This window comes from Electrona antarctica, assembly GCF_951216825.1.
Source record: "Electrona antarctica genome assembly, chromosome: 11".
Lineage (NCBI taxonomy): Eukaryota > Metazoa > Chordata > Actinopteri > Myctophiformes > Myctophidae > Electrona > Electrona antarctica.
In genome coordinates this window covers 17,401,991-17,415,559 of record NC_136792.1, presented here as the reverse complement: position 1 = coordinate 17,415,559, position 13,569 = coordinate 17,401,991, and the positions used below count along the sequence as shown (strand labels likewise).

The 13,569-nt window shown below is 42.3% G+C and overlaps 1 protein-coding gene across 1 annotated transcript in view; it reads right to left on the bottom strand.

The window, feature by feature from the left end:
• Positions 1-13,353, bottom strand: part of rtn4rl1b (reticulon 4 receptor-like 1b) — a gene marked incomplete at its 3' end in the record, with an annotated part of 155,215 nt that extends 141,862 nt beyond the window's left edge. The window contains exon 1 of the mRNA XM_079513727.1: positions 13,292-13,353. Coding sequence (XP_079369853.1) covers positions 13,292-13,304 — 13 coding nt within the window. The 5' untranslated portion in view covers positions 13,305-13,353. The remainder of the gene's footprint in view (positions 1-13,291) is intronic.
• Between the last annotated feature and the right edge of the window lie 216 nt (positions 13,354-13,569).

The window sequence follows — 13,569 nt, the reverse complement described above, 5'->3', positions numbered from 1 at the left end:
TGTTTGGAGTGTGCAATTTCTGAATACTTTCTGTTTCCTTCCTTCTGTCTCAGCGTTGGTATGGGTGTTCGTGGTTTATGCTTTTCGGTAGGCTACGGTTTGGCGTAAAAGGACATGGACATTGGGCATGGACATGGGTTGTGGCAGGAAGCTGTTTTGACGTTTTGACACAATCAGTATGCGTGTGTAAATTCTGTCACTCTATTTTGAGTGACAGAAGGGGGGAGGGTATTGGTTAATCAGATAAAGGTCAAATTGATAATGAGGGGCATTTTTTTCAGATTGCACTCAATGCAGTTTGATTAAATTCTTTAAAAATGTATAACATCTTATGAGGAGTCAGAGTGTCACGATAAATTACTTTTGTTCAGAGGGAACATGCAATGAGTTTTAAACTTATTGTGGCTTATAATTGCTTGGAGAAATGACTATTGTCAACAAATGTGCAGTCTAATTTAGGATGCATTATTCATGTATAGAAGTAATTTGGTTGTTCAAGAAACGACCATTGCATTAATAAGGCAAACGAAAAATGAGTCTACATTGTTAAATTTATCAGGAGTTGGCGAGACAAGAGAGTACAAGGAACAATTTGATTTGAATATGAGTGGATAATCTTTTTTTAGGACTTTGTAAGTAACACTGAGTAGTCAATACTAACATGTGTGAACCAAATATTTCAATGCATGGTTGTGTTTTGCAAAAGAATGTCTACTCTAAATCTTGGTGTGGAGTTAGTTCATATTTCTAAACAGGAGGATGACGGAGAAAAAACAGTTGCAGTGACCCAGTTTGGAGTATGCCAGTGTACCAGTGGACATCCGACATCATGTCAATATTGACACCTGTGCCGAAGGCGAGGTCTGCTCTCCTCTACACAACAGTGGTCAACATCTACAGGGCATCCTACAGCTGCTAAGCGGTTAACCAGAAAATTTCGTTGCCAATACTACGTCATCTATGGAGTACGGACGTCTGCACCAGGTGTCAGACGACATCAATCTTCAGTTCAAATCACCAGGAACAGGAGGAGAAGGAAGAAGCTGCATGTACACCTTGTAACACTATCCTGCCAGGGGATAGCGTGTACGTAAAAGTTTTCCGCAGGAAGTGGTTCCACGGACGCCGATCCGGTCCTTTCCTGGTCACTCGGTGCACGGGAACGGCACTACAAGTCGAGGGTTCACCCACGGGGTACCACCTGAACCATTGTGTTAAGGCACCAGCAAACGACGACGACCAGGACCTCGTCATTCGAAGGGAAGGCTCGCCTCTTCCAGTACGCTCTCAGGATGAGGGTGACAGGTAACATTGACACCAGATTCATCCCTTCAGCGCCCCACGCTGAAGGAAACAGCCAGGGAAGCGGTGCCGAGCCACAAGACACTGGAGCTTTGGTCCAGGGGGGAGAACCACAGCCTGCTCTCCCCCGTGACCCCAGGCCAGTCCGTGAAAGGCGTCGACCCCGAAGGTACAATGTCTAGACTCAAAGAAGGTAACCCTGTTCTCATTCCTCCTATCACCGAGCCCATGTCCACTCTCATGCAGCCTATACCGGAAGATCTGGTTCCCAATATTGAATCACGGCCTGCTAGGTCAGCTAAGAAAGCTAAATCTGGGTTACAAAATTTTATAGGGATGGTCACATTTTTTCAGGACCTTGTTGATGCACCAGTTACAAGTATGACGTACGTACGAGATATGTCAGATATTGTGGGTCCTAACAAACCCACTACTGTTCATATCACTCCTGTTAGCTATCCTCCTCCCATCACAGTCACTAAATTAGATAGTGTTATTCCTCCTAGTTCTGTGGTAATATCTACTGGTTCTGTTGAAACTGAGTATAGCCTATTATCCCCTAGTTCTGTTGAAACTGAGTATATCCTTATAGAAGAGACCCCAAATATTTTTGTCACTTCCACGATAACGTCTCCGCTTGAATATTTTCCTGATATACAAACGGAGGACATCTTAGAGTTCAACATTAATTTAGACCCGGATTTGGTTAAACATAGAACAGCAAGAAAGGTCACTCCAGATGATGAAGAAATTGCAAAAGCAACTGGCTCGTTCCATATGAGTAGTCTGTTTAATACAAACCCAGGTGGCATTTTGGAACCATTATATCACATGGCTTTGGCAAATTCTTGGTATCAATGGAGTGTCTTTTCCGTTACGACAATAGGCAAGTCTGACTGTTATTTCTGTGCACAAGCACACCAGACACATCTACCTGTATTGAATACACATTTTAGTTGGAAAAATTGTGAAAAAGAACAGAAACAAACTATACTCAGTTCCAATGGAGTGTTAAATAATGATTCTGACCCAAATTTAGTCCCCTTCTGCCAGGCAGAATGTTTACAGTACCTAGGATCTGCTGAATATTATAACGAATCTCTACCAAAACACAAAGCAAGTCAGGATTCTGTAAATCAGGACGAGACTGTAGGGCCCACACTCGGAGAGATGTGTAGTAAACTGGACATACGAGTGAAAACAGATCCGTCTACAATTCCTAGTGGAGTTCTAAAATTAGTGGGTACTTTTGAATGTTTTGAGAGGGGTAGATTGGGAGCACAGACTACGAGACTTGTGGATATGGGTAACTTTACTGCAAAACGTTGCGACACAATATGGGATTTATCATACGCTCCACAGGACACACAGGTTTATGAATATCTTTGTCGACCACAGCCTGGGAAACTGCCCAGATTGTATTATAATCAGCAGAGGTTTTTGAATTTCACTATCGCTGCCCTGGGAGCAATTGGAAGGCAGTTGGCAGCCACTAGTCAGATGACCTGGCAGAATCGTCAGGTGTTGAATGTGGTCCTCGCATCTCAAGGCGGGGTTTGTGCAATGTTTGGCGATTTCTGTTGCACATACATCCCGAATTCTACGGCAGTAAATGGTACTTTCACTCAGGCCATGGGACATCTACACAGCCTGAGGGCTGAGCTCCATGCGCACACCGGAGTCACCTTTGGACTGGCTGAATGGCTGGAAAGCCATTTGGGTTCCTGGGGTGCATACCTGGTGACAGCAGGGATGTGGATCCTAGGAATAATTTTCATTGTAGCTTTTATCTTTTGCTGCTGTCTTCCGCTCATCCGTGCCTTGGTAATCAGAGGGCTCACAGGGGGTGCGGGCGGGACAATGGCACTGCAGGCCATTCAGTCGCCCGTCCTCACTCACATGGATACATGGGATATGGAGGCTGGAATGAACGATGGAAAGGATGTATCGCTGTACACAGATCTAGAGCTGTGTACCTATGCTGAGGAGGTTTGAGAAGGATTTTGCCCTGTCACATGCCCTTTTTCACTCCCCCGCACACTTTCTCGTGCTTGGAAGGATTTGCCCAAATGCCCATTCCCCGTCTGTGTCACTATGGCATGCCCTATCTGGTATCGCTCAACTCTTTTCTAAATATCTGTCTCTCTATCTATGCTCTGAGGTCAGACGGTGACGCTTACCTCGAACTTTTGTGCATTTCTTTGGCTAAAGAAAAAAGAACGGACATTCGTTTTTTTCGTTTTTTGGATTTTGATGGGAAAAAAAAAAAAAAAAAAATGTGTTTTGATATCTTGTGTCTGAGTTTAACCTTGGTTGTATTTTCAGCCTCCCGTGCTTGGATATTCATCAGGCATGGTAGGGTGGTACGATGATGGTTCGGCTGTTTTGTGTTTTTGTTTGTTTGGTTTGCTGATTTTTAGGGTGATTACGGGTGTCCAGGGAGGAGGTTTGGACTTTTATACCTGTTTTTTTTTTTTTTTTTTTTTGTGTGGGTTAAGGGTGGTTATTTGGTTTGGTGTTTTTGGTTTTGTTTTGTTTTTTGACAGACTGTTTGGTCTGTCAAAAGGGGGGGGGGTTATGTAGTTTGGGTGTCCTGGCTATTTCGGACTTTTCTTAGTTAGTTGTTTTTTTCTGATAAACTTTTTTTGTTTTTAATGTATCAAAGGGAGGATTTTATTTTGGTTCATTTATCTTGATGTTTATGGAGCATATGCCCCATAAAAGGGAGGATATGTCGTGTATTTTCTAATGAATGAACCAAAATTAAAGTCTATTTTCAACTAGGGTCAGTACGGACGGAGTTAACAGCTGGTTTGAATCAATCTAAAAATGTTCTCACCAAAAGGGCGGTTGTTTTTAGAGGGGTAATAGACATTCCGTTCTGACCGGCACCTCAGGCAAAGATCTTTTGTCTAAAGGGTCTTTTGAAGCGGGAGGGATTTTTACTATCTAAAGGCAGGGACCTGCTGGGATAGTAAAGGGTTATCAATAGCTTAAGGTCCTGTTTTTACAGCTGTGACCAAATGGCATTTGTTTGAAGTATGGCTTAGTTTATACTCTGGTTAACTTAAATATCATAATGTTGAACTGTTCTTAAATAAAATAGGTCCTAATATCTATTTGTCATTATAGATTGCAGATAAAACGCTAGGAATTAATACTGGTTACTAGACTATTAGAAGCACTCAGTACTAATCTAGAATGTACTCTTAACATAGGGTATTTCAGGAATATAGTGTTATGTATCAAGCTCATACATTTCTTAAATATAGTCAGGTTTATATCAGTTTCATATAGTTCTGTTCATATATTTCCGTTTATATCTTCATTGTCCGTTAGGTTTATATCTTCATTGTACCTTTAATTCATTGTTGTGGTATTATGTCAAAGCTATACTTCGTCAAATGTTTACCATAAGACTCGCCTTTTGTCTAGAAGTGCCTGCCTCTAACAGGAAGTCAGGCTCAGACCTCATTGGTTAGAAGTCAGGAAGTGTTTATACCCAGAGAGGGGAGGGACTTCTTGGGGGACGGCGAATCTTGAGTATTTAATGCCATGTAATGTCAACATTCAGGGCTGTATCAACTAGACTCAATTTGGGACGGAGGCTGGTGTAGATACAGACCACAGCGTGTAATTTCCACATGCATGTTTTGTTACGACCCTGACTTCTGTGCTTAACAAATAAATGCGGATGTCATGAGACCATCATCACGGGTTTTTCTTTGTTCTTTCTCCTGCTCCGTCCGAGGCGACACACACACAAAAGATTCCACAAGCACTATACAATATTAATTATCTACGTTATTGGCGCTAAGCGTGGTATTTATTAATTAACACAGGAAGCGTGTACATTTGTGTGTTCACACTGTTCACCACTGATAATGTATGCACTATAAACTAGAGACGGCAGACATCTCTGAATAAATTAGTTCTGAATGTGACGTGGAAGAGAGTGAGATTAATCTAAGGCATAATAATAAACAAGATAAATTGATGTTCACAGTGTTATGTCACACAGGATGTGTGTACGTGACAGAGAGAGAGAGAGAGGGGGGGGGGGGGGGGGGGCACTGAATTGAATTGAGCTTTTGCTTCCGATTGTGAATTTGTTCATGTACAATAACATTTGTGACAATAAAAACAAAATGGTGGGGGAAGACATTTCAAGGTGAACACTATCGTTCCCCTCCACCTCTCTCAACACTCAGCTCCAGTTTGTCCTGATGTGCCACTCCATCTTAAGAAACACCATAATTCTCAATGCCAGAAGGGCAGATGATGCACAGGTGTGCCTGAATCGCTGTCCTCAGCACACAAAGGGAATGCCGCCTTGGGAGGACAACTCGGGACGGGGGAGAGCTGTCAAAGTAACAAGAGAGCACCTGGGATTACTGTCAACAGTCTCCTTCTGCCTCCCACCTGTCTCTTGATCAATGGCATTCCCATTGACATTGACCTTTAAACTCCAATTAGCCACTTAATCAGAAATTAATTATTAATATTAGTTAAACCAACAGGGCTTAGATTGTTTGTCTCTTTCACCTCATTATCATCTGCTAATGACCATCCTTGCATCTCATTTCCACAACAAAGGGGAGGAGACAATGTATGCAGAAGATTCCAGTTGTTTTTTAAAGGGCAAACGGGCAAACTGGAAAGAGCTGTGCTCCAGTCAGGTTTGCTTGATTTTTGCCTCTCTGAATGCTCTTCCCAATTAGCATGCACTGTGCAAGTACAGTCTGGACTGTACAAATAGGACTGAGGCCGATTCTAAAAACGCCTTCTAAATACTGAGGGCAATATTTATTTACTGAAAAGTTGAATTATTTTATTAAAAAAAATCAAAAATGTTATGTTGCTATATACTGTACATACAGTTGGAGGCCATCGATATTGTCCCTTTTTTTTGCTGAGGTTTGCGTGATCTGCGCAAAAGGACAGTTAACCCATTTTGGGCGGGAACCTCTTTTGGTGTTTTAAACATTATGTTATAATTTAGCTATTGAAAAATAGCAGATCTACAAGCTCATAGCGCGCCACCGAGTGGCGCGCTACGAGCTTGTAGGTCTGCTATTTTTGAAAAATCGTGAAAATATTTATTTCAGAAAACTGGAGGATTTATAAGGATTTTTTAAAATGTTGAGGTCAGGCCTAAATGGGTCAAATGATAAGGGACAATATCGGTGGCACCCAACTGTAGCAACAAGAACCCCAAAAGGGGTTCCCGCCCAGAATGGGTTAAGAAAATAGCCGATCTACAAGCTCACAACGTGGCACGAAAAGGCATTTAACATTTAGACCGTACGATGTGTGGGAAGCTAAGACCGTACGATGTGTGGGAAGCGCATTTTCATTGATATCAAACGAGAGAAAAATATTCTGAATTTCTTTCTTTTTTTTTGGAGTTGGCCTCTCCTTCTGCACCATACTCCTTGCTCTTTCGCGCATGCGCGTTGTCGTTCACTTCCCTGTTTACCGTTCACAAAGAAAGGCTCGGCGTGCATAATCTAAGGAGCTCTCCGTGGTTTTGACCAGATGGATATATACTAAGCTCTTCATTTCTGACTTCCACATGCCTCTCGTTCAAAATATGAAGCAAGCGATCATCAGCGACTTTATCGTAATCTTAGCGAGGTAAGCAAGCAAAAATCCATCAGAAGGACATCTGGAACGCAATCGTTCACTCGCCCTCGGAAAGTTGACTTATTATTAAGTATAAAAGACGATTTAGCCATGGTTCATATGGTGCTAGTCTGTCATGGCGGAACTTTAACCTGTTTTACGCACTTTTCCCATTTAAGGTCTACATGAATGTTCAGATTTAAAATATAAAGTGCCAGAGCCACTGATGTTACAATCCTCCTCGGGTGGGTATAAGTACCCGTATCTTCCGCATTGTTCAATAAAAGTTTTAATCCAATCGGTGACCATTTTTAGCATTTCATCACAAAGTTATAATGTATCAGCATGCACCAACAGATAGGGGCGCATAGTTAAAAGCACATGGTGAAGAAACTGATTATAAACTTTGCTTTAATTGAACAATACGGAAGATACCGGTACTTATACCCGCCCAAGCAGAATTGTAACATCCATGGCCCTGGGGTGAGCACTTTATATTTATAATCTGAAAATTTGTGTAGGCGTAAACCGTAAGGGCTGTAAATGGAGAATGTGCGTAAAACACTTTAGGCCAGGGCTACCATGAGCTCACAGCGCACTGCGACGCGTTGTGAGTTTGTAGATTTTTGGTTTATGCTGGGGACCTGGGGTTCAATTGTGGTTTATAATTACAAATCAGATTATCCTTATCTCTTTATACTTAAATGCATGCGTCAAGTTGCACAGGCAAGCACCAACGAGATCGGAGATCTGTTTTCCTCTCCATCACGATCTCCCTCTCCAACATTGTTACCGCGGCGCAGTGTTTAATCGCCTGGTAGAGTCACTCTATAGATATGATCAATTAAAATTACACTAATATAAAAAACCAACAGCCATTAAGTCATCAATATTGTTTAAAGGACACGTAGTGAATTCTAAGTAGTATAGAGACAGTTAATTGGCACTTGGCAGGGAGCCATTATCGTTTGGCAAAATGCCGTTCACTATTTAATATCATGCAGGATTTAAACATTGCTTTAGCTCGTATTCATTGCCATGTTTTAAACTGTATGCACGTTTGAAACCGCTATGGTTTCGTTTTGCTTGTGTTGTGTGTATAAACTCTGAGTCTGCATGCATACCCCACTTCCACACGAATGGTGTTGGTAGCCTATACTTGGAATTCATAAAACATGTTCTATAAACATCATTGACAAATGAATGGCTTTTAAAAATATATTATGATAAGTTTGATTGATCATATCTATAGAAAGGTGTCTCTTACCAGGCGAATATATCAGGCCATTGTGTTGTGTTGGATCATGTCCAGCAGTCAAGGAAAACATTCCAATCGGACTCTAGGTTGATTAATTTTCTAAAGTAGCGTTCCTTGTTGAGTGGCAACAAGGATCTGTGCCGGTGATCTGGCAAGCCATGACGCCTACTTTTTAAGAGTTGCCTTCTCTGCAGACCCTTTCTTGTTAAATGTTTGTCCTCTTTCGTTAAGTGTCATGTTGTGGACAAGTGCCAGAAGCTTCCAAGGTAACACTGTAAAGAATTGGCCACTAAATAAAATGTCTTTCGGATTCAAACAATCTCCTTCGACTAAATGAGCTGCTTGGCATGCACTGAATGAGCCAGAGGTGTATTGCATATAGCAGTCTAATAAATGTGACTCAGCTATGCAATAAGTGCTAATGTACTTTCAATTACCCATGATTCTCAGTTTTATAGGCAAGCTCCACAGACTACAAATATGCCAATCACTTTGTTCAAAAGTTGGTGAAGCAATCAGAGGTTATGAGGAATACTCTGTATCCTCATCTGATTGACCTCTTGATTTGTTGATTCTATCCATTGAAGTGGAATGAGTGGAAAATCTTGTACTGCGCATTTGAGTGAATGTCAATCAGAAATAGCTTAGTAGTGTTCTCTTGACACAGATTTGCTATACATTTCAGGCAGTTTATTACAAATTACAGGATCCGTTCAAGATTTTACATTGTTGCCAGTTTGCCACAATGTATTATCTTCACATCACTTCAACCCTATACTCCTCTAAAGCCTCAGACACCTATTCTTCACACAAATACAAGTTGACATGCAATATCACAGAAAAGCACAATGCCATGATCACTTATCGGATTAGGAGGAGGATAATCTGAGAAGGAAATCTGCTCTGCTTAAATATGACTCCCTTGGCTACTCACTGGGCCTTGGCTGACGGCATGACGTTTTCAACACGTCACGATGACAGGTGGCTGTTCGCTGCAATTGTGCAAATTCATGGAGCGATATCAAATCACTTGCATGAGGCTTATCACCACTGCACAGTGAAATCCTCAATGTCCATTTATCCCCGAGTATAAACGGAGTATTAACACTGAGGAGTTTATTGTGTAGTTACTGTCTATATTTCCTGCTCACGCCAGACGGCTGCTCGTCCTGGTGACACTGATAGACACTAATTTTATTTTACCCCCCTGACTCATACCTATGCTTCACCGCAACACTAGATGTTAGAGAATTATCTCTCTAGTGTACAAACATCTCTCTGGCAGGTGGGGGAACAAAAGGGCCTCTTGATGCCTTGAGAGTATCACACTTATTTTATCAGTGATCCTCTGCATATTGAACATTGCGGAGAGCACACTTGAAGATGTGTGGTCTGAGGATGTCCATTGAGTGGCAGCGGTGGCCGAACGGTTTGCGGAGCGGTCTTGATACCGGAAGGTCGCCAGTTCGTATCCCCGGACCGGCACGTTAAAATTACCACCGCTGAAGTGCCCTTGAGCAAGGCATTGAACCACTACCATGAAATGTTCTATGAGCAGGGCCTGGCTGTAAACAAGTATCTGATGCTTAGTCCAGTTACCCTGGGTAAATATAGTAACTTTTCTTTGCTTTGCTTTGAGTGCATTGCCACCGTCCCCCAAGAGGGACGGTGAAGCTCTGAAGCCGCACACCGGAAAGGTGTGCGGCTTCAGAGCAAATGGACACAGGTGCTTTCCCAGTGTTGTGTTTTTCACTGAAGTCATTAATGGCAAGTCCTTCTTGGTCTCAGGCTATACCGCTGAATGGTTAGTGAGCCCGCCCAGGACTGTGGAGGTCCCAGAGGTATACCAGGTACAATTCCAGCTCTCAGCATGTGAGCAAGTGTCCCTGAGCAAGACACTTAACCCCTAACTGCTCCCCCTCCATGTTTGCCCCTCTGTGGGCAGCACTCTGGGTGAAGCTGAAAACTGAAGTTCCCCCATGGGATATAGTAGGCTATATATCGCAAAAACTTTAAGAAAAAAATTAAGAAATAGAAAACCTCACCCTGTCTGCTTCTACTGGGAAAACAAGGCAAAGTCAATGAGCAAATTACTCTGGGCCATGCTTTTAATTGTCAAAGTATCACTACTGAATGCTACAGTACTGCTCAAAACAATTACCTATGAACGGTAGAAATCATTGCTGTCAGGCAGAAACCTTGTATCTCCATATTTTATAAAGAAGAAAAGTAATTACAAGTAATTTTTTGGTCTTAGCCTACTGTACAAGGTGTCCACCCAACAAGCAACAACGTATAAAACCAAATACACTGTGGTTTTAATTTTGCGATGGTATGTCGAAGACCAAAGTTGATGACAGTTCACAACAGTGGATCTGACTGTCACTGCATCATTACAAAATCTTGCAAGATCTACTATGTTCTTTCAATTCCGTTATCGGTCAAAGCTAAATGTCATTGCAAAAACTTTCATCATGGTGAATGATGCTCAAGCAATTGTATTTTTGAGTGGTGCAACCACTCCAAGGAACAGCAATGTCCGTGTTAACCTATGTGACAGCAATGTCCGTGTTAACCTATGTGACTATGTTTGTGTGTGACGAGTACCAGTAGGGGCAAAAGTGGCGCTGTTGTGCCAGAAACAGAGAGAGAGAGATAGTGCTGCAGTGTTGCCAGCTAATGAAAGAGAGAGAGAGAGAGAGAGAGAGAGAGAGAGGGGTGGGGGGGGGTTGCACCACTCAGTTCACACAGGTGTGATTTTTATATTACGCTCATCTAACATCACAAACATCCCTGTGTGTGTGTGTGTGTGTGTGTGTGTGTGTGTGTGTGTGTTGCGTTGCGTTGCGTGCGTGCGTGCGTGCGTGCGTGCACAGCATACACACACACACACACACACACACACACACACACACACACACACACACACACACACACACACACACACACACACACACACACACACACACACACACACACACACACACACACACACACACACACACAGGCAGCAACAGAAATCGGATACAGGTACAAGCTGAATCCAAACAGCGTTTGTCTGTATACTGTTCATACAAAGATAGGAGAACAAAAGAGGGGGCAGTGCCATTCAATCTGTGCTCTTGCTAATGTTCTCCACCTCAAACTCACAAGTCACGACACACAGATGAATAGAGCATCAGCATTCCACTGGCTACCAAAAATGGCATTTTAAAACCCACTACATTAACATGGTAATTAAGCATGACTAGTCACAACAGGAATTTGACCCGAGTGCTGCTGACAGTGTGTGTCAGTGAAGAAGATGCTCAGTCCTCTGTGTGCACGTGAATGGCACGTGTGTCACACCAAATGTCGGGCCGGATGCGTCATTCATATACTCTCGTGGATGTGTTGTTTCAGGTGTAAAATGCCTGATCCACCAGAGGAGTATAGCAGTGTTCCTGCCAAAAGTGACACATCTCCAACCTGCTATTCTAGGCATGGACATGTGGCATACTGAGCACTTTTGGCAGTGATGTATGCACTTTGAAGTCATTTGTATTGAATTAAGTGATTTTCTGTCTGTGGCTGTGCTTAAATAGAGACAGGCGGCTCACAATCAGAAATGCAGGTTACAACAAGGACATGACAGATTACATAATAATCACCCACTCTCATTTCAGGCAATCATTCAAGGTAAAACGTTAACCTTGGACATCAGAGGAAAGTTCTTGCAATGAGAAATGCTCCCATTCTGGATCTGGAAAGGCTGCATTATCAATGCTATGACCCGTAACCGTAACCATTAGCTTGACATAAGAGACTAACCATTCGTTCCACATTAAACTGCCAAACAAGATGCAGTACCTTCTCCACTATGTCCAGACACACACAGCACATTCTTGAACATACAGTAGGGCTCAGGCAATCCTCTCAAGTTTACTATGGGTTCATATTCTGTATTTGTGTTTCACTGTGAGACTGCTGGAATTGCAATAAATGAAATTATTATAGTTTGACACAGACATTTTCTATTTTTCACACACACACACACACACACACACACACACACACACACACACACACACACACACACACACACACACACACACACACACACACACACACACACACACACACACACACATCATGGGTTTTAACCAAAACTTACACACAATTCACAATTCTGTAAAAATGACACAATACTATTGATACAAATGTTGCATGAATATCCTTATCCTGCCCATTTCTCTCTTACACACACACACACACACACACACACACACACACACACACACACACACACACACACACACACACACACACACACACACACACACACACACACACACACACACAAACAATATTACAAATGTTTTAGTGACATGAATATCCTGCCAATTCATGTGTGAGCCAAGGGGTCAGACTGAAACTCAGTAGGCTATTTGGTCAAATAATCTATAACATCTGAATGCTAGTGTTTCGCCCTTTATTTCACTTGTCAGGAATCGATTGCAGAGTGAGCCTTTACATTTTGCAGAAAATAGGTCACTCAGGTCTAGACTATAGATCTTTCGAAAATAAACTCAAACCAAATAGCCTGCATGGTGTTAACGGTTTTTCAGTGGATTATCACCCCAAATATAACCTTGTGAACTGATATGCTTTGTCCAATAGTAGCCCTATGCCTAATTGCTTTCTGACAAAGTAGAGCCTGCAATGATTTGTGCTTATTTAACAGATAGACTTGTGTCCCCGACACAACTCACAAACTGCAGTGCGGCATAAGCCGTTAATATAATATAGTCGACTCTCTCTCAGCCGAGCTCTTTGCATACGGTAGATTAATATTTCATCCACTCCAAACTGGCGCGTTCTGCGCGCGTTGAGCAAATGTAAGACGCGCTTCAAATGGCGCATTGACTGGAAAACAAAAACATGGAAAAAAGAATATCCTATATATACGGGAAACTTGGTGCATTGCATGTGAAGTGTAAAAAACATATTTCATGAGAAGCCAGCATGCATAGGCTACATTACTTAGATTTGGGTATAGGATTGAGCAGATCGAGGATTCGACTCTATAAATCACAGTGCAGTGCACAGCAAAATGCATAGACTTACCCCTTTTGAACATTTTGCAGGCTTTAGTTGTTCGTCTTGTGTCCTCTGGGAATCATCTAATCTTATATTCCAGACTTTAAGTTGTTCGCTGTAGTTTGTTATTGAAGTTAAGAGGCTTCAGCAGGTCTTCGTAATAATGTCAATTTTCACTCATTTGGCCTTCCTATACGGTCCTCTCCGCAATGTTGGGTTGCAGTGTAGGCTAGTCTACCGGTCCGTGTGTCTTAAAACCCATTGGCAATAGACAATATCCTGCTCGAAAAAGTCTGGTAGACCCT